The sequence below is a fragment of the Meleagris gallopavo genome, chromosome 6 (genome assembly GCF_905368555.1).
Source record: "Meleagris gallopavo chromosome 6, MGAL_WU_HG_1.1, whole genome shotgun sequence".
Taxonomy (NCBI): Eukaryota; Metazoa; Chordata; class Aves; order Galliformes; family Phasianidae; genus Meleagris; species Meleagris gallopavo.
In genome coordinates this window covers 21751727-21772405 of record NC_139409.1, presented here as the reverse complement: position 1 = coordinate 21772405, position 20679 = coordinate 21751727, and the positions used below count along the sequence as shown (strand labels likewise).

At 37.6% G+C, this 20679-nt stretch overlaps 1 protein-coding gene across 2 annotated transcripts in view; it reads right to left on the bottom strand.

Moving 5' to 3' along the window:
* The window catches only part of CDK14 (cyclin dependent kinase 14), a 311233-nt gene that overhangs the window by 125498 nt on the left and 165056 nt on the right, over nucleotides 1–20679 (bottom strand). For both annotated transcript variants that reach the window (XM_085227413.1, XM_085227412.1), the window contains exons 9-10: nucleotides 9954–10074; nucleotides 577–670 (exon numbers count right to left, since the gene is read on the bottom strand). In XM_085227413.1, the coding sequence (XP_085083539.1) occupies nucleotides 577–670; nucleotides 9954–10074 (215 nt within the window). The remainder of the gene's footprint in view (nucleotides 1–576; nucleotides 671–9953; nucleotides 10075–20679) is intronic.

The following is a 20679-nucleotide window of genomic DNA, read 5'->3' as shown; positions in this document are numbered from 1 at the left end:
CTGTTACAAGTCTACTTAACATCCAACACAGACTTGCTCACTAAAATTTTACCATAATATAAGAGATGAAGCACAAGAGAAGAATTTTTACTTTTGAACTTTTGTGTTGACCAACAGGAAGAAATTTCATCTCAATAAATGAGAAGCATAAGTTTTAAAAAGAGGAACTCTAAAACTGGCCCAGTAGTTGCTAGCTTAAAACAAACACGCTGGCAAACTAACAAAGCAATTGAATACAACACAGAAACTCATCAAGAACTGCTTCTGGTTGGGTACATTGCGGCACAGCTATTTTTCCTTAGCAGAGGATTAGCCAAGTGGGCAGAGTAACAAAATACTTTACATGAAATGAGAGATTTCTATATCACAGTCAAATAAGGTCTAGTTTTATAGATTTTTTTTCAGTCACTCCTAAAAGCAGGTGATAAATTCATTGATGTTCCCCAAAAAAGACAGGTACAAAGGCAAGTCCGAGTGAAATTAATCAATCGGCAACTTCATTCCTGACACAAAGGCATACACGAACATTTGCCAGCCATTGCTTTGGGTATGTTATGTCAGCAAAAAAGAACTCACCAGAAATATCCTTTCAAGTTGATCTTGAATGTCTTTCATTCCTGGAAAAGCAGCGACTCCTTGAATCATTTCTACAAAGATACATCCCACTCCCCTACAGAGGGAAAAAAAGAAAAGCATGCATTATTAGAAGATTTATTTTAGATTAAAGAACTATAAACAATGATTTGTCTCTATTACCAATATTCAAATAATGTATTTTGTTTGCATTATATTTCAGATAAATGCCAGGCTGAAGGACAAGCATTTGTACTTACTGAAAAACAATGTACACAAATACTTCGTTTTTTGGGTGTTTGAAGGCTAAGAGTAGAGATAAGAGGAAAATGAATGCTAGTTGTTGACACCAGTAAAGGCACCACAGCAGCTTTCTGTCCCTATGAGTGCTTCCCAAGGAACATGCTCCCATACAGACTCTGGGGATGTGGGAGTGGCACTGAGAGAGCATCTTTGGGAGAAGCTGAACGGGACAGGACCGTGGCACAGAGGTACATTGGAAGGGCTCAGAGTGGAGGCAAATCTGGAAAAATGAATCAAAAGGACACGTGGTTGCTCACAGACAATGAATTATGATGCTATTGCCCGAATGCAGGTGACTCCTGGAATAGGCTTGCAGCCGCAGCCTCTCTCCTCTCCCCATCATGACAGCTGCCTTGCTACAGCTCCTTGCCCCATGCTACCATAAAGGGTATTTCGTGCAAGTCCCCTCAATCTCACGCATTTAAGTATTGACAGAAATACTAGGAAATTGGGGAAGAAATATACAGCCAAAAGAATGGATTCTGAAGACCTGAGGAAAGTTTCTGCAGGATGTAAATGATGAAACTTTGGATAACCCGTGTAATTATTGTGTCTGAGGAGCAAAAGAAATTAGAAATTTGCATTTGCTCCTTTTCTGGATGAAAGGAGTTCAACGCTTGTTCCATCAAAAAAAAACAAAAACAGTAAGAGAGAACATGTCTCTTGGCTGCAATAGGATGCAGAGTTCAACTAAATGCTGTAACTTGTTGAATTACAATTCCCCATACATATACAACTTGTATATGCAAAATCCTATGTATGACATATAACCCACATCTGTGTAGCAAGCACAGAAAAAAAAAACTTACTGCAAATGTCAATTCAATAACCCAAAATATGTATCAGAATGAAGTAACTCTCAGAGCCAACTGCATTTCCACCTTCCCCTTAAACTGTGAGTTGTGCCCTTTTTGTCTGAAAATTCCAGTAGTAATCTCTAATTTAACTCTGTTTTCAGAGGTAAACTATTACAGCTGGGATTATCAGCAGCTAAACCATGTTATACTCATTTCTGAAGGCTCTGACTACTGCAGAACAGAATGAAATAATTCTGTGTTTCAAGACGATGAGAGTTGATGGTTAAATCTCTTGGAGAGAAAATTAAACATGCATTTCCAATTTCTACATCCCAAAGCAGAGATACAGTAAACAAAGTTTCTCCCTAGTCATTGAAAAAGTGGATGAAAACATTAAAGGCAGGGTTCTGGTCCAATTTTGGAATAATTCAGGTGTTTATAAAAGAGAGAGGCTGAAATTTATGTTCCATATGCTGCTGCTGGTTACTGAATGAACAGAATTGATTAAACTGCCACTCATCATTCACTCTGGTTTGTGCTTCATTAGGCACAGATAGGCACAATATATCTTAGTCAAATACTTACAAACAGTATCAGGATCTCAAGCAAAGAAAAATTCAAGATTTCTGTTGGAAGCCATTTATTCCAGAGAAGAAACAAAACAATAGAATTTAAACCACAGAAAAGGGGATTGGAGCACTTTTACAACCGGAAAGAGGGCATTTCATCAAACCAGTTTATCATTTTAACACTAGAGTGATGTATTGCTATCTGCAGAGAAACTACAGCTAGCTCTGATATAAAAGAAACACATAGATTTTTCCAGATTGTTCATATTAACAAATATGAACAAAAAAAACATTTTCAAAATTTTCCACTTCTAGCAGATTTGGTACAAGAATGAGCCAAAAATCTAGAAAAAAAAACTGCAAATACCACTGAAGAAAAATTTCCTGCTTGGAAAGAAGAATCCTATTGAGTGACTCGGGCTGTTGTGTAACCTAGTACTCCATTTAGTCATATGCTGAAATAAGGAGTTAGATGAACAACTAATACAAAAATGAAAAAGTTATTAAAATAACTGAGGAGAGAAACATGAAAAAACTTCCAGCCTTGGGCTGGAGGACTGCTGTTCACTCTGGCCCACTTGAAAATTATGCTTGGTTTCAAAGCTTATGGCACTCACCCAGCACTCTGAAGAACAAGCCTACAGAAAGGAAAGATTAAATGAATACTAAAGAGCAAGAGAGAGAGGAGGAGGAAAAAAAGTATGACATTGAAATGAAATGAAATATCCAGAAAGGCAAAACTTCACATGAAGACTTTAAATGCATGGAATGGTATTTTAGATGCCTTATTGTACTTAGTGAGTTTTGTATTAAGCTCACAGCAAGTAAAAACTAACTGTATGGCAGGAATTCTGAATCACAAACCTTAAATACACACCTGGAACATGAACAGACGTAAAAGTCTGTACAAGGCCTTTACATTTAGACTTGTTTTTGGAAAGCTCACAAACCACTAAATAGGTTAGAGAGATTTTTGAGCGAAGTCACAATGATTTACAGGCCAGATCTTAAGGAAAGAAATAAAAGATGTCATTCTTGGCTAAAAGAAAACACGAAGGACAGGGAAAATATGATTACTCTGTATTTAACATTATGTAAAACAAAGGACAGTGAAGAATTGGCTAGGATTTTATGATTCCCAGAACCATAGGTAGATCAAAGATAATCAGAAATGGGAAAAAGCATTTAGGAAATGAAAACTTCAGGATGTGTTAGAGAAATACTCTTAACAATTATGCTGTACCCAGGCCTCCCAAAGGATGGGAACTCCACAGTTACAGTCAAGTGAAACCAGGCAAGCTGCAACACTTACGAATGTCCTTCAGGGACCAGATTTGCATTAACAGTGAGGTGGATAAGATTATCCACAGATCACTCCCATCTCTAGTTTCTGTGATACAAAGATTACATCTTGATATGTGAAATATGACCAATTAACTTGGTTGTACTGTGCATGAATCTCCAAGGGCATGTTATTTATGTATCATCTGGGCACACAGCACACATTGTCATTTCCAGGCAGCATTTCAGAAATCATTTTTGTGACAAAAACGTATCTCAGTACATTCAAATCAAATTTTTCTACTTTCTTGGTAGGTCTTCTGACTTTGAATAAATAAGCCAAATGCTGCTAAGTCTGAGATGCTTTTCTTAGAGATCTTCCCCATGCAACAGCACAGGATAACCTTACAAAGTAAAGTGACAGCCATTTAATGTTGAAATGTGTGGCTTACTCTCTGATGACAAAAAGCATGACTAAACCTATTGATGTATTGATGAGACCATATGTGGCCATACCATCTAATATTGCTCTTCTATTGTCCTGCTTAATTTGCTGGGACTTTGGTTGCCACCACACATCCTCACACAGGCTAAGAGTTAATAGCACGGCTAAATGAGTTACTCTTGCATCTGAAGTGACACAGTAAATGAGCCTGTAAAAATGAAGTGGGATGCCTCAGGAAACTGTTTATGATGTGGACTCTTCTGTTTTTCCTCTGCACAAAATCTGTAACTCGAAAACCTATTGTCTTAAAAGTAGCTTGCTTACTTGGAGTTTGGTTTTATATTTTTGGTTTAGGAATTTGCATTCCTCTCTTGTGTAGCAAAGATTCTTACTGCAACAAGAAGAATCTACAGCCTATCTCTATTTGGATACTACAAGAAACTAATATAAAAGTTCTGAAGAATACTGTGTATAAAAGATTTTAGGCTGGTTTCCTTCAGCTATTATTTTTTCCTGATGGATTTGCAAAAGAGAATACAAACACATTTTGGAATAAGGAGTCATTTCCAAATTTTGTGTTACTTTATACTTAAATGGAGGTTATATAAAGCCTGAGTGGATACTCGAGGAACATTTACTCTTAAAAATTGTTGAACTTTTTGCCTTGGACAGATCTGCAATGCTTTCTAACAGACTCCCTGAAGGTGATGACATTCAGCATGATCTTCGTAGCAAAGATACATGCTGGCTCTTCACATAAGGTTTTTAGGTGGCCATGAAGCCTATGTTCAATGTGGAGAATTTGGCTTCAGAGTTGGAAGGCATCTTATGAAAGCCAAGTAACTACTTCCAGTAATCCTCCTGATCAGAATTCTGAAACTCAAAGTTAACATTCTCAGAGTTTTCATACAAAGCTTACCAAGCTACACACAGTTTATACAAACTGCTAAATATATCATAGTAATTAAAACAGCAGCAAACCTGCTTCTTTTTATGGATTCTTCATAAAGAGACAATAGTTTATCTTCCATAAAATTCACTTCTAATATACATGTTGGAATGGCATGGAAGCCTTTCTCTTGCCAGATTTATTCAGAGGCTAGCCAGGTTATTTGTATGATCCTGCTTATGAACAGAACTATGAAAACAAGCTGTAGGGAAAAGAAGCAAGGGACTTCTGTCTCTTTAACTGATCAAATGCTGATATTGTTCTACAATGATACAGAGTCAGAAATGAATGGAATAACATAATCACAGGATGGCTGAGATGAAAGGTAAATCTGGGCCCATCAGCCCAGCCCCTGCTCCAGAGCAGGTGCCCAGCTCACATCCTGGAAGCTTTTGGAGATCTCCCAGGAGGAGATCCCTCAACCCCTTGGCAGCCTGTGCCACTGCTATGGCACCTGCAAGCACAGAAGTGCTCCTGGGGTTCAGATGGAACCTCCTGTATTCTAGTTTGTGTCCATTGCCTCCTGTGAATGCCATGAATGATGAACTTAGCTGGAATTCATCTTTCCTGATTGCAAGTCTTTGATATATGAAAGTAAGAAGGGAATTTAGACTGATCAAAGGATAGGGGCACAAGGTAAATAGATTGCAATTCTTACATGAGAAATCATGAGTGAAGCAAAATTTCTCTCCCATACTGATAAAGAACATTAAAATTTCTATAGAAAGGAGATGCGACGAATGAAATGTAAATTATTTCAAAGTATGAGATTTCAAATTATTTATTGAACCAATTGTAGTTAAAAATGAATAGCATTCTAGTTCTTGCCTGCATCACTGCACTATCTAGATACAAAAGCTTCACAAAGTGTTTGTGATTCAATAATCAGTAGCAACTTTCAGATTCTATGCTAATATGAAAGATCAAATTGTGCATAATGACTTTTTGCAAGAATATTACAATTAGCTTATTTGTTCTGAAAAAAGGAGAATGCAAGAAAAAAAGAAAAAACAAGAAATCACCTTCATAATTAAACAACATTTTGCCACAAGATCCTGTTGAAAATGCTTTTCTCAGTTTTCTTTCCCTCCCATGAATCCATACTTTTCTGTCCCGACACACACACACACACAATATTTTTATCAGTGTAAAAAGGATAGTAAATCTCTTGTTTCAGATGGATAAAAGTTGTTCTTTAGATAGGAACTGAAATGCCCTTCCAATAACCAGAGACAAAGATGTTTTCCTCACAGTCAGTATTTCTATAAATTAGACCCCATGACAATTTTCCAATCAAAAGTTAACTCAGCTGTTAAAACTTTTGAGGAGCTCACTGACAATAAGAAGTTTAATTAACAATACCTTGACAGTTATTACAATATTCTTGCCTTAATATCCTAATCCTGAAGATTAGCATTTCTTTCTAGTGAAAGTTCCAATCATAACTAACACTGAGGGCAGACGAACTGTTTTCTCTCTTGGGCCCCAAGCAGCATTTCTTCAGTATGCACTGGGACTCCTACTCTGAGATTTCTTTCACTGCAAAGTGTTTACAGCAGATATGGGATAAAGATGCATTTGTAATGTCTCCTACATAAAAATATAATTTCATGCACCTGTGTCTAAAACAAGATTTTTTTTTTTTCCTAATAATAAATATCTTAATTACTATCACAGGTCTTTACTTGTCAAATATTCATAAAAGGACACGTGGAATTACATCAAATACTCAAATCTACCTCAGAGCAGACAATATGTGGAAAGCGCCGTACTCCTTAAAATTACCATTTATTTGTCTATGAATACAATAGAAAATCTTCATGTGAATAGCTGACCCCAGATTATGATCTGAATTGACATCATGTCCATCAACTCAGATTTATGAAGTTAAATAACAGTGATTTAATAAGCAATTTCATAACATTTGACTTGCCTAGTTATGAGCAATTTCTTTCACAGCTCTAAGCACAGTTGATCTTCATTACTAAAAGTGAATTTAAAAAGTCAACATGAGGTTACCTGAATTGTTACTAAGGTTTGTTTTTTATAAGCAAAACAGGATATGCAAAATTTGCCAGCTGTTAGCAAAAACAGTTTTTAGCCAGCTGCACTTGAAAATAAAACATCCCTAGTGACTTCCTGATCTGAGAAACCCAGACGCAGCAGCACATGTATTACCAGAACCAAAAATGGCTTATTAAGCCATTTAAATTACTTCATTTACTAAGACTATATTCTTTCTGTAAAGAACAAATAGAAGAGGTTCATTTGGGGACTTTTCCCTATGTTTCTGTATTACTTATATATGGTTTTTAGTAATTCATAAACCCTTTATGTATTGAAGCTTATTTTCCTTGCATTGACTTTCAAAGGACTGTAAAATTCAAGGATTAAGGAAAGTTACACCAGAGGCAATGCAAAGCCATTTTCGTAAGCTACCATTAAGTCCTCATCAAGAGGAAAGAAAAAAAAAAGAGAAAAAAGCAAACATATCAAAGGTTATCACAACTCTTTGATGTAGTCTTAGGTAGCGTAGCACATTCACACAATGCCACTGTATCAAATGCTGTCAGCAGTAAATCACAAAGCCCACTGCATTCATTGATTTCCATCGCTAGCCTGACACCACTAATGCATGTATGTCTTCATTAATATTATTTTATTGCCAGTGGCTATTTAAAAAGAAAGCAGGAAAATGTAATACTGTATGTGGATCATTAGCTTTTAGTTACTCCCCTAATGCCCTACACCAGCAAATGAAGTGTAAAAATAGCCTGCAGCCTCTGCCACCTGCTTCCCCGCCACTGTCCAGTGGTTAATACTTGGACTCCTTTTTCATGCAGCTGGGCTTTTCCTCGGTAAGAGCTCCACTTTCCCTTCCTTGGGAGCCCCCATGAAACATTATTTATCACGGGTAAAGCAAGGGCCCCTTGCCAGTCTTTTTTTTTTTTCTAAGTGGAAGAAACAGCTGTGCTTTGTGCATCAGCGTTATTTAAATATTTAGTGAAGTGGCTGCCTAGTTTTGTCATAATGTGGATTATCAATAAGGACACAAGAGAGCATGCAGTTTCTGCCATAAGGACATAATGCCAGTAATTGCATAAAAATGCTAATGCTACAAACACACTTTTGATAACAAATTACCAAATTATTTTTGTAGGTGATGGAAGATAGGTTTCTCCACGACTCTGCCTTCCTCTCACTCTGGGAAATCACCAAGTGGTTTTGATGTAATTATTGCCCAGCTCTGAGCAGCCTTGCACAAAGGGAGCCCCTATGCTGCCTGAGCTCCAGCAAATCTCACTTCTGGACATGCCACGTCCACAGAAGTGACCCAAACATGGACCAACACCTCTCAGCAGCACACAGCAAGAGCTGTTGCAGGCAACCCAGCAAACACACAAGCAAAACCCAAAGCTCTTCTGTCACATGCAATAGAATTTTGCTGTAACCTGACTTCAGATGCAGCAGTAGATCAGCCTTTACAAAAATTCCTACCATGTGAATGAAACTGCATTACCAGGGCCTTCTATGCTATCCATAACATGGCCTATATCCATAGGCCAGTTTGTGAGGGGTAGCAGAAATTTGAAGGCCAACTGAATCCTGGACTGCATCAAAGGAGGAATGGCAGCAGGGTGATGAAGTTGATTGTCCCTTTCTACTCTGACCTTGTAAGGCCCCATCTGCAGTACCGTGCCCGTGGCTGGGCCCCCAGCACAAGGAGGATGCAGAGCTGTTGGAAGGAGTCCAGAAGAGGGCCACGAGGATGACCAGAGGGCTGGAGCACCTTTTGTACAAAGGCAGACTGAGGGAGCTGGGCCTGTTTAGCTCGAAGAAGAGAAGGCTCCAAGGAGACCTCATTGCAGTTGGCCAGTACTTGGAGGGAGCTTACAAGCAGTAGGGGAACCGATTTCTTAGACGGTTTGATAGTGATAGTGCTGTCACTAGAGGAGACTGGCTTTAAACTATAAGAGGAGAAATTTGGGTTAGATGTTAGGAAAAATTCTCTACTCAGAAGGTGGTAGGGAACTGGCACAGACTGCCCACTCTATGATTCATTGATTCAGCAAGCTACAAAATAAATCATTTTTTTTAAAAAACTTGTTCAGGGTAAGTTTTTCTTCAAAGTAAATGTATTCTGCAGATCTAAAGGATTAAACACAAATTCAAATTAACTTTTTCCACAACACAAGATGTTCTTGATGAAGAAAAAATATTTTTCTTACACATTTCTACTTCCTGAATCAGTCTGCAATGCTTCTGTCAACAAAGTTGATGTTCTAACTAATGACTGCATGCACAGATAACAGAGGCTTGTGAATTCAAAACCAACAGGATGAACAAAGAACCTCTACCTTGATTTCTAACAATCAAAAAACCAAACGCACATTTATTGTTCAACATGGGCTTAACTGATATAAAGCAAGGTAGGTGCTGTATCCTGCATGCATCACACTGTCCTTTCAAATCCGTAGTTCTAAAAAAAGCCTGCTTGTTTGAAAGAAAGTTGTCCAACAATGTGTCACACACTGACTTTCTGCTAATGAGTAGAGGAGATTAAAAACAGACGCTGTATTTTTGCATCCAGAGAATCCTGGGGTTTTACTTGCTACATCTCAGAAGAACTGAGGGACAGGGCAAATTTGGGCATTTCAGTCATAAATGCAATGCTTTACCAGTCATGCGTTTTGGCAGGTTTTGCTAATATAGCACTATCCACCATGTACTGTATCATAGTGATCAGTTGTTTGCTAAGGAGCAGGAAGCAACAACTTGTCCTCTGAAAAGCCTTACTGGCTCTGCTAGTGGTGTGCCAACAGCAGGTATCCACCTGGATACCATGTGTGTTGCAGGAGGGTATTCATTTATGGAAATAACTGAGTCAACCACAGAAATTACCGCAGACGAGCTGTACCACTAGGACTTTAAGCTTTAATTATACCATTAATTGTGCCACATATTTGTTTTACCACACAAACAAAATCTGAGCTAAAGCACCTACGTAGAGTCTTGTGCAAAGATGCTATACTGACCACATATCAAGGCAGGTAGAATATTCTGTTGATCCCAAAAGGACATCTGGAGGTCTGTACCATAGGGTTACCACTTCATTAGAATACGTATGGCTGGGAACTGATTTAGCTCTTGCAAGACCTGTGGGGTAAATACAAAGAAATTAATAAAAACTGAACAAAGAAATGATTTGCTGTAGAGTTAAGATCCTAAAAGTATATATGAGACCACATCATATTATCATGAACTCATGTTGCAAACAATTTTTTCTACTAATAACAAAATAAGTTGCTTAATGAAAGAAAGAATCTATGATTTAATACTTGGCTAAACAGAGCTGTGGTTATTATGAAGGAATAATAAAATTTGACTTTGATAATGACAACCAGAGGCCCTGGAGAGATGTAAAGTTACAATGTGGTATACTTAAGTGAAAGACAAATAAATAAAGTTATTCATTACCATTAACTACTCATCCTTAGGCATCAGAAGTCCTTTCATTTAAGTGCTTAGGAAAAGAGAATGAAAAGGGAACTCCCAGACATACAGTGACACAGATGAGATGTTTTTTAGGAGAGCCTAAGGAAACCTTCCGCCATTTATGCTGCAAACTTCAGCCTGCTTATTCAAATTTATATTTGAAAGCAGTAGAAACACTCAGACATTTCCATTCAAATAAATATTAATATTGCAGTAATACATCAAAAAAATGTTACATGCAAAACTCTTCTTTCTCAAAAAATATATATTGGCAGTGCAGCAATCTCAGAAACAGAAATCAATGTGATGAAAGCTGTGATCTACTAAAAATACACTATTTACAATAACTGTCTTTCAAGCTTGTCAGTCATTTAAAATAACTCACAGAACTATATAAATCATAATCTACCTCATGTAAAATTGGAAAGATTTTAGGAGAGATGCTCATGTGCTTTTATAAACATCAATAAAATGCATATCTTTCTAATGGTTCTCCTACAAGAGTGTCTCTCCTTAAGAAACTGGAAAAAAGATTTTCAGGACTTTGGTGACTGTTCCCATCACCTACAAACACCCTTTCGAAGCAACTTGCTCCTGCTTACTGCCTTGAGACAATCCAGTCCCTCACTGGGAACACTGGACATGCAAAGTAACAGAAATCGGGGCAATGCACCACTGCTTTTTGTCTTCCTAAACAAAGAATTACCAATTTCCCTTTCACACACAAAAAACGAAATCTCTAAAAGGTCACAGTCATGTCTTACACCCCACATGAAACAGAAAGCAGTCATGCCCTTAGAAAGAAATACACAACATGAGAATCACATAAAAATGAAAATGAGAGTCCTTTGCACCTTTATTCTCAATGCACTGGAGAAGCTATTTAAGAACAGTTAATCTCAGTGAATATATCTCCATAGTAATGATGGCAAATCTTGCCAGTAGATTGCATTATCAGCTGATTATAGCAATTAGACCAGTGTAGGGGAATAATTTGACTTGTATGCCAAAATTTAAAAAAAAAAAAAAATCAAATACGAACAAGCTTTTTTTTTTCCGCTTCAGTTTTCAGACTTCCATCTCCTTTGTATTTGTCCACTTCATCACTAGCTTGATAGTTTGATCAACACTTGGCTCATGTAAAGAACTCAAGGTTGGCAAGCATACCTCACAAGACAAGAGGTAGCCTTATGCTACCTGCAGTACCTATCACAGAATCATAGAATGGCCTGGGTTGAAAAGGCCATTGAGTTTCAGCCCCCTGCTATGTGCAGGGTCATCAACTACCAAACCAGGCTGCCCAGAGCCACATCCAGCCTGGCCTTGAATGCAATGGGGAATCCACAACCTCCTTGGGCAACCTGTTCCAGTGTGTCACCACCCTCTGAGTGAAAAATGTCCTCCTAAGATCTAACCTAAACCTCCCCTATTTCAGTTTAAAACCATTCCCCCTTGTCCTATCATTTTACCTCTTTAACATTTTTGTTTCTAGAGAATCAGAATCCAGCAAATGCTCTAATTGATGAATAGCTCACATTCCTAGCACAGAGAAACATTCACAAGTCTCAGTTTTTGAGCTCCTACAACCCATCCTACAGTATTCCCTGAACGTGTGAATCTTGACTTACTGTTATTAAACTAAGTAAGTATTACACAAAGACTGGAGAATCGCTGACGGTGAATGTTCCCATCCTTCTTTGCCTGCCTGATACTCCCTTCCAGAACTCCTTTGCTGTTGCCTCAGAGACTGAACTGGGTTACAAACCTTTCCTCTCTAATCTTCTGCCCAGCTGTGATAGGAGTGAAAGCCCAGGAAGGCAGGGAAAAGGCACTTTTAAGAAACCAGCAATACAATATGATATTGGGAAAATTGGCAAAAGCTTTAGAATTTTGTGGGGTGATAATGGAATGCAGGTTTCCCTGGTACAAAGTTCTTGACCCACACTCTCAAGAAGTCTCCAATGTAAGGAGGAATAAGCACCTAACTGGCCATACCAGAAATCATACTGCAAATAATACATTTGTGCTTGCCAGTAGGTTTCTGCCACCATTCTAACTAAGGCAGAGGTCTGCAAGTACTGTAGCCAACCTGAATACATCTTCCCTGACTTGCGCCATTGTTCAGCCAGAATCCTGCCCTCTGTTGGGATGCTCCCCACCCTGCTTTCACAACCTATTGTTTCCAGATCTCCTTCACCCCTAATCCAGGCCAGGATAACTGAGATCCATCACATTTTCAAGGGATGCCTCTTTTCAGCTAATCCCAGTCTGCTGGACAACTAAATGTTATTCTTCATTCTACTTTCACTTCCAAAACTTCATGAAAGCCTTGTTTGAGGTTGCTACATCTGGTTTCTCAGTTATAAGAAGATCATTACTGGAATCAAGAAAGTTAGGAAGCAAAACGTTAATTTGTAAGAGCAAATTGACATCAAATGGCATCAGTGTTCCAGGTTTACAGCCATAAGTTTTATGTAGTGGCTAACTGGTTTCCTGTTCATGCACTTACACTACTTTGCAGACTGTATGGACAAATTTAGCAGAACTGAACAACCAAGGGAAATACAAACAAAAACTAAAATTTGGCACAGGAACATTTGGCACAGACCCTCTTTTTTTAGTCAATTGCTTTTCCAGTGCAGAATTCAAAGGCCCTAAATTAGGCTAATGCCTTAGAGGAGCTTCTTTTTCTTAGGAATGGGAACAAAGTTTGCTTTTTCTGAAGAACACTCTGCACAAATACAGCATTTGCAATTATGAACACTTTCATTTGAAGACTCAAAATTAATGTAAATGTCTTCCATCCCACTTGAAGCATGAAAAACATCCTCATCTTTCAGATATATTTACAGTTTAAAACCAGCGCTACCAAAATATATATATATAAACACTGACAAGATTCTGCATTTCTTGTTTTGATGTTCCAGATGTAAACAGATGACAGTTACCATCTTGGGTTACTTTGGTGGGATTTTTTTGTTTGTTTGTTTAAAAAAAAAAGCAGAAAAAAGCAAACTGAAAAAAAGCTATGTATCTCATACCCTTTTGCACATTCAAATATGCTTACTCATGCAAAATTTATTTAACCACATCCTTCAACTGAAAGGAAACTGAAGGGTAGGATTAATTAGCACAGCATGTTCGATCACTTTCTTTAAGGGTTCCCTGTCTGTTTCCATGGATACCCTACAGGAAGTGTGACAGTCTCCTTTGAAAATGACAGAGCTCAGGGGTGATCATCAAAACTTCAGATCTTAATGGCAATGACAAACAAAAGCCAAAAGGGAAATGGTGACATCACCAGGTGAAGGCACAGCATTTACATACAGCTGCTTGCACCCTTCTTGCCTGTGAAGGGGCATAGATGGCTCACTGACTATTGGTGAAGTCCCTCCCAGATCCAACAGCCTCCAAAATATAAAAGGTCACCATGCAGCCTGTGTCTGGTCTCATCTGGAAAGGGGGAAGCAAGCATAAGGCCCAGCAATTAAAGTCAGATGGCACCAGCCCTGCTCAGTATAATTATGGCAACAACAGACACTCCTGTTATCCAGGGAGATTACTTCACTGGCTATTATTTATCCTAGCTGGAAGAAGAAACTTTTCTCATGCATCACATGCCTCCAGCAACATCTACCTGTGCTATGCCACAAAGCACAACTTTATTTTATATCATTCATTAAACAAAAGCTTATGTGATCCTGTAATGCCCTTTATTTAAAACAGGCTTACTGACTATGCTGATGTATGGAATGGAATGGAATATCTAATCCAACTGTCTGAGCTCTCCAGGACAACTCAAAAGCAAGAAGATATTTCCCTGCATGGTAAACACAATTTTCTCTGCTTCGTCTGGCTTTACCTTTTATCTCAGACCCAGAGACTATCTCCGATTTCACCTAGCATCAGTCAGCTATGTAACAAATTTATTTGTACTGATTTATCACCACTTTTTAATTTATTTTATTTTACATGGCTTTTAAAAGAGGAAGCAGCTATACCCAGACTCAAATACAGTATCTTTGGTTGTGAGCACAAATTTTAATATTTGATTTTTTTTTGTCATAGAATTACCTTCTAGTCAAATTCACGTGACAACAGTAAGCCTTTGTTCACAGTGAGCTTCATCCTACAACTGACAAAGACAGTAATGCAAAAAGGAGGGCTTGCCAAGTATGTGCATTGTTTTCCTTTCCACTGCACTTTAAATGTATTGATTTCTTTACTAATTTTATTTAGATGTGATGAAAAGGGCTTTAGTAAGGCATGCTGCAGCCAAAAAAAAAAAAGACTGGTTTTTCTCTTTCATTGTTGTTTATCCTTGATTCATAATCTTTCATGCTTCCTCTCTTCAATTCCTGTTCATTTATTTTATTTTTTTTTAAACTACTTTGAGGTAAATGGTTTATTACCATTGTTCAGTAACAATATTAAAATATTATTAACGTAATCTATTCAAATCATGAATTGTCAAATTCGCTTAAGCTATTTATTTAGCTACTTATTTACCAACAAAGACATATTTATTCAGTGAATACTTGAATGACAGCAAAACAGAAGTAGAATGGGTGGAAACTGACATTGTTTCAACAGGACACTCAGTTCTCCACCCCAGAATTCAGTTCTTGGCAAGTAAATGTACTGCAGCCTGAAGGTCCCTCTGCTGAACAGAAATCATCTGTCCCTTATCTGTAGCTTATCTGAGTTAAATTTCTTTCAACTATGATAAATTACCTACAGTATCCTTTGCCTGACTCCTAATGCAGCCACCAGTTCACGATAGTGACATTCATTTACAAAAGTCACCCACTATTAGAGAGAGCCTAATTAGGTTCCCCGGTTAATATTCCCCAAATGCACTTGGGCAATGACTAGTCTTCCCAAGCAGAGAGCATGAGTCAACCTTCACAAGACAGACAGCAATAAGTCAAACAAAAGGCATGTGTGTCTGACAGCCTGGGTTTTCCCACACTATCACTACTTGTTCTAATAAAAGATTATTTCTCCCTGCAAATCTTATCTCATGTATGCCTTCAGACAATCACAATGTAGATGGTAATTATTCTGGTCTGTGTAAAAGTCTCCACCATCAATTTGACAAACACAAGTTTGAGGAAAGGAAGATGCAGAAATATTTTTTCTGCTAACAAGAAATAAGAATTTACCCTGCATGAAAAGCATTTTTCTCTTTTTAACAATTCAATAGCAACTCTTTTGTCTACCTCCAAAGCCATCCACAAGACCATAGGCAAGTGACAAGGAAAAGAGCTCAGGTGTTCGTTGTATATTAAAGACTTCTCTGATTAATTTGACTGAAAACCATCCTAACTATAAAGCTGTTTATTTCTCTGCTTTAAATCCTTTAAAAACTTTCTGACACATATTGAAAAAGCCTGCTGATGCTGAACACACACAATGACTGCCAAACTCATTCATTCTCCATTAGCAGAAAGGAACACACAAACAATTCTGTTCCAATCAAAAATAGGTGGCACAGAAGTGCAAAAGAATACACATTCCATTTTTGACATACTGAAATTATATATATCCCCATGACCTTCTGGGTCAGCGTGAGTGTGTTCAAACTGCCTCTCCAATCTAGAAGCAGAAAAATAATGGTGTGGGCAGGATAAAAAGAAAAAGAAAAGAAATCCACCACTAACACTGCCAACACTGTAAACATGCACACGGCCGTGACAGCTCACAGAACTCAAGGACAGCAAGCAATTTCACATCAAAGATAATTTCTGCATTAATGAAAAGATCTGGATTCATTAAAAACATAAGATACATGCCCACGATATTTCAACTGTTCACTGTCTCAAATCTTGCTTTCTACTTTCTGGATTTTTCCTTAATGATCCTCATTTTCTTCTGTCACAAAACATTCCACATGAAAATGATTACCTCTCCTCTTAACAACATTCCAGCACAAACACAACTACTTTGCTAATAAGGCTGCAAGTGAAGAAGTCAGTATTGCTCATTCCACAGTTATTAAGTTTGAAGCAAAGAGTTAACAATGCCTGAACAGATGGTTTTACATTGGGAGGATCTGCAGAAAACAGGGATGAAGTTCTAGAAGGGACAAACAAACAGAAAATAACTCTCGGTTGAAAATGAGAGGTAATACATTTGAGAATGGTTCGGTATTTCCTGGGAAAAGAGAAAACTGGGAAGCAGCTATGAATCAATGAGCACTGTACTGAACAGTTTGAGTTTAGAATATAGGAACATTAGAAAAAAACAACAACAACAACATGGGATTTTAAAACATATGAATAAAGATCTTGCTGAAGACAACACAGGTTGCATACTACTTTCATGCAGTTTTGAGGAGTAATGTTCTTCTTTCCCTATCATCAGACTTTTTCCCTAACAAACCAAAGGAACTCAGAAAAGAAAATGTAAAGTGATTCAGACCATGAGGGAAAAACTGCTCTGCAGAGACAAAGAGAAAGATCTGTGTGTACAATCTGGTGAAGTGTAATAGCCCATCAAGCACTGACCATAGAAATCAACATCTTACTGCAATGCTACGTGTGTTAACAATTGTCTGTGTTCCCCATCTGGACAACTAAAAGCACGACTATAAGATCCAATTTTGGATTACTCCATCTCGGGACCAAGTTAAACTTTTATCAACTGCTATCTTGATAATTTATCATTCAATAAAATGCAGTAGGTACTTGACACGCTAAATAGGACACACTGGCAAGGAAATAAATAAGCTTTCTCCAAGCTGTTCATGACTTATATTTGCAGAAAAAATGTCATGTAGACAAACTGCCTTCCCCTTTGCTGAGGTAAGGTTTGCTGAGGGGACTGAACACACACCAGACTCAAGTATACGACAGCAGTACCATTTAAATCCTTCCACTGCAATGTTTCATTAAATCTGACAGCTGAAGAACTGTTAAATAAGCATGTTTTGTTGCTAGTGTAGGGACTCACCAACATGCACAGAGAAACACAAAAGCTAAGTTTCACCATGAGTTTTATATGCAGATATCTAAACTCTGTTGTTTACACTCAGGTAATTTTGTTTCTGAAGTGAGCATACAGCACTGATCCTGACTGTTTCCATCAATGAGGACCACAGCTCAGTGCAATCAATCTGGGGCTGCTGGAACGTCTAAAAGGCAAAGATACTTTGGTGTCTATTAGAATGTTGCTGCACGGAGTGAGACAATGCCATTTTGCTGATCATTTCTAATTCAGAGCTAAAACATCCAAAGAATTTTGATGAAGATAACAGCCAGGATAAAAAGCCTATTGTAGTATCCGTAAATTTATTTACAAACAGGGAAGATCCCATGAATTAGTTTAGGCTAATTTAACAAGAGCAAGGATACATGAAAAATCAAGTGTTAGAACAACGTTAATACACAAGTGTTAGAACAACGTTAATACAATCTACAAACAATAATACCCATGAAAATCAGATCTAACAATTATTTCTATTTGTAAATCCAATACCATTTGGCAATACACACAAAAGTGAAATTTGTGAATCTCAATATGGGCACTGAAATGCCAGTTCTTACAATGTAAGGCTTGGCCCATACGTGTATAAATGGCACCATTCTGCAACTAACAGATCCACCAACACCCGGCCCCTGTGCTGCACAACCAGTGCCATTAAGTTTGATGTGCCTGTGCTTTCAAGCTAAGAGTCCCTTGCCATGCACGTCCCTGCTGCAGGACACAGCTGCACTGGTTCCACCTCACAAGCCTGGCATCTGAGCCATGGCTGGCACAAATGGTTCTGTAGCAATGGGGAAGATTAACCCAGCTGCTTCCAGAACCCATGCCAGACTGTTCATATATAATACAGATACTCAGCTAATTCTTGGTGTTGCTGCAATACATTATTCTCTTAAACTTCTATATTTTCTTAGCATGTAAAACATTGTATCGGCTCTTCTGTGGAAGAAGTCCAGTACATTTTGCACTACCACATCAGAACATACATTCAAATGCTAGATAATGCCTGCAGAATCTAAGAACACATCTGTCTGTACTGGCTTAAGTCAGAGAAAAATGATCTGAAAAGATTAGGATAATACAGTACAAGCATTGATACAAAGCTAACAAAACAAAATGAAACAGAAGTCTATCCTATTTGAAGAACAAAATAACTATAGGAGACCTAAAGATCTCACTAAATTTTAACATTACTTTCACTTGGCCTTAAAGTATGAGACCATTAAGAAAACCTATATAAGTATAGTTGCTTCTGTAGAGAAGCATTATAGTGCAGCAACATATTACGACAGTGATCTCTGGAGCCTCAGATTCATCTGTTCAATTGAATTGCTCCTCAAAACTCATCTAACGTCTATGTCATCTTGAATTAGCTGAATCGCAAATCTTACAAGGAAAGTTTTGTGAGAGACATTCCAATATACTTAAGTCTAAATGATGATTTGACTTCACATCAGTAGTGCATCTGTATTCCTGCAGAGCCACCTAATCAGTTCATAATACAATTTTGTCACAGAGAAAGAAGAAATGAAAACAGGCAGTTTTGTTTTAAAAAATTTACATTGGAAATGCAATAAAGCTGTGGATTCTACAATATAATTCTGGAAAGAGGTGGTTAAAAAGCAAATGTTCCTCATGTGACATCTTTCTAGAAAGTGATACTGAAATGCCACTGCCAGGATGGCAAAATTTGAGTTCTTAGGACCAAATCTACTCTGTTACATAGATGTAACCTTACTAAGTCAGCAGATCCCTTTATCGAAGAAATGAAAATGTTAGTACTGAATCCAAGGCATTTTCTTCTCTGCTCTTTCAGACTATTGCTGTGCTTCTCCATAGAAGTGCTTGATAGAAACTACTTCTACATTGCAAGAAAAGTGTCTTTAATAGTATTTTTCACAAGGGGCAAAACACTACTGCCATGCTGTTAGTAACTTCGCAAGATTTATTTTTTTCTTAAACCGCTTCTTGCATGTATGAACAAATTTGAGGTACACAGGTGAGCACTTCTGCAGGCATTATCTAGCATTTGAATGTACGTTCTGATTATTTTGATAATCCATTCAGCATCACATCCTGCAACCTGCATGGCTGAAATCTTGAGCACCATCCTGAACAAAGAACTGTCAGTTTCCAGAAGGTAAATTAGAATTTTGTATTTATGAAGTACATTTCAGTAAGAATGTTTTTTATTATTATTTGAGTTTTTTTTCCTAAGATCTACAGACAGTTTAAAGCTGAACTGAATTTCCACCTTGCTTGAAAATTCCAGAGCTTAACATCAATTATGATAATATCAACACAGTAAAGAATTTTCTTCCAGTGCTTCATAGTCAGTATCTACTTCTGTAATCAAAACTACCCACTACAGTTAATAAGTAACTTAAATTACTTAAACCATTGCAATGAAATAGTGTTAAAACCAAATACAAGAGTGAATACCAAAAAAAAAAAAGAAAAAAAAAAAAAGTTACTTGGAAATGACTTTAAAAATGAAATACGATGAATGTGAGTATCATAGAATTCTTAGAGTTGGAAGAGACCTTTAAAGGCCATCTAGTCCAACTCACCTGCAATGAACAGGGACACCTACAGCTAGATCAGGTTGCCCAGGGCCTGATCCAGACTCACCTTGAAAGTCTCCAGAGACAGAGCATTCTCTTCTCCAGGCTGAACAGCCCCAGCACTCTCAGCCTGTCCTCATAGGAGAGATGCTCTATCCCTTGGATCATTCATTTGTAGAAATGTACGTTCATAACTAGGAGTGGGGATAATAGAGATGACACCTGAACATCTTCTTCTCCCTTATTTTCAATGGCCACAGGAAAAAAAAAAAATAAATCTAAAAATCCCCAGGGCTGCCAGGAAAATTCTCCTCTCAATACATGAATAGGAATCATGCAACTAAAGAAATACAAATACAGCCAACATTGTACCTTTCAGAAAGAATGGAAAAAACTTGCATAAATTATTAAAAATTACCTAGATAAAATGTGAATCTAACACAAGGACTTAAAACATCTGGGACAAAAAAAACCCCATGGCATAAATTACAGAGCCAACACTTCCTTAATATGCTATCTGAATCATGGCATTATTTCACATCATGTTAAACAGTACATTTCTCTTTATGAACTGCCATTCTCCTTTCACGTTAATCTTTTCTTTCCATATCAGTATTTTTGTTCTGAGTGATGATAAATTCTTTCTTCCTTAAGCCACACCCTTTCTCACTTACCCTTTCATTTTCCCACAGCTGATTATTTGCTATGTAAAATA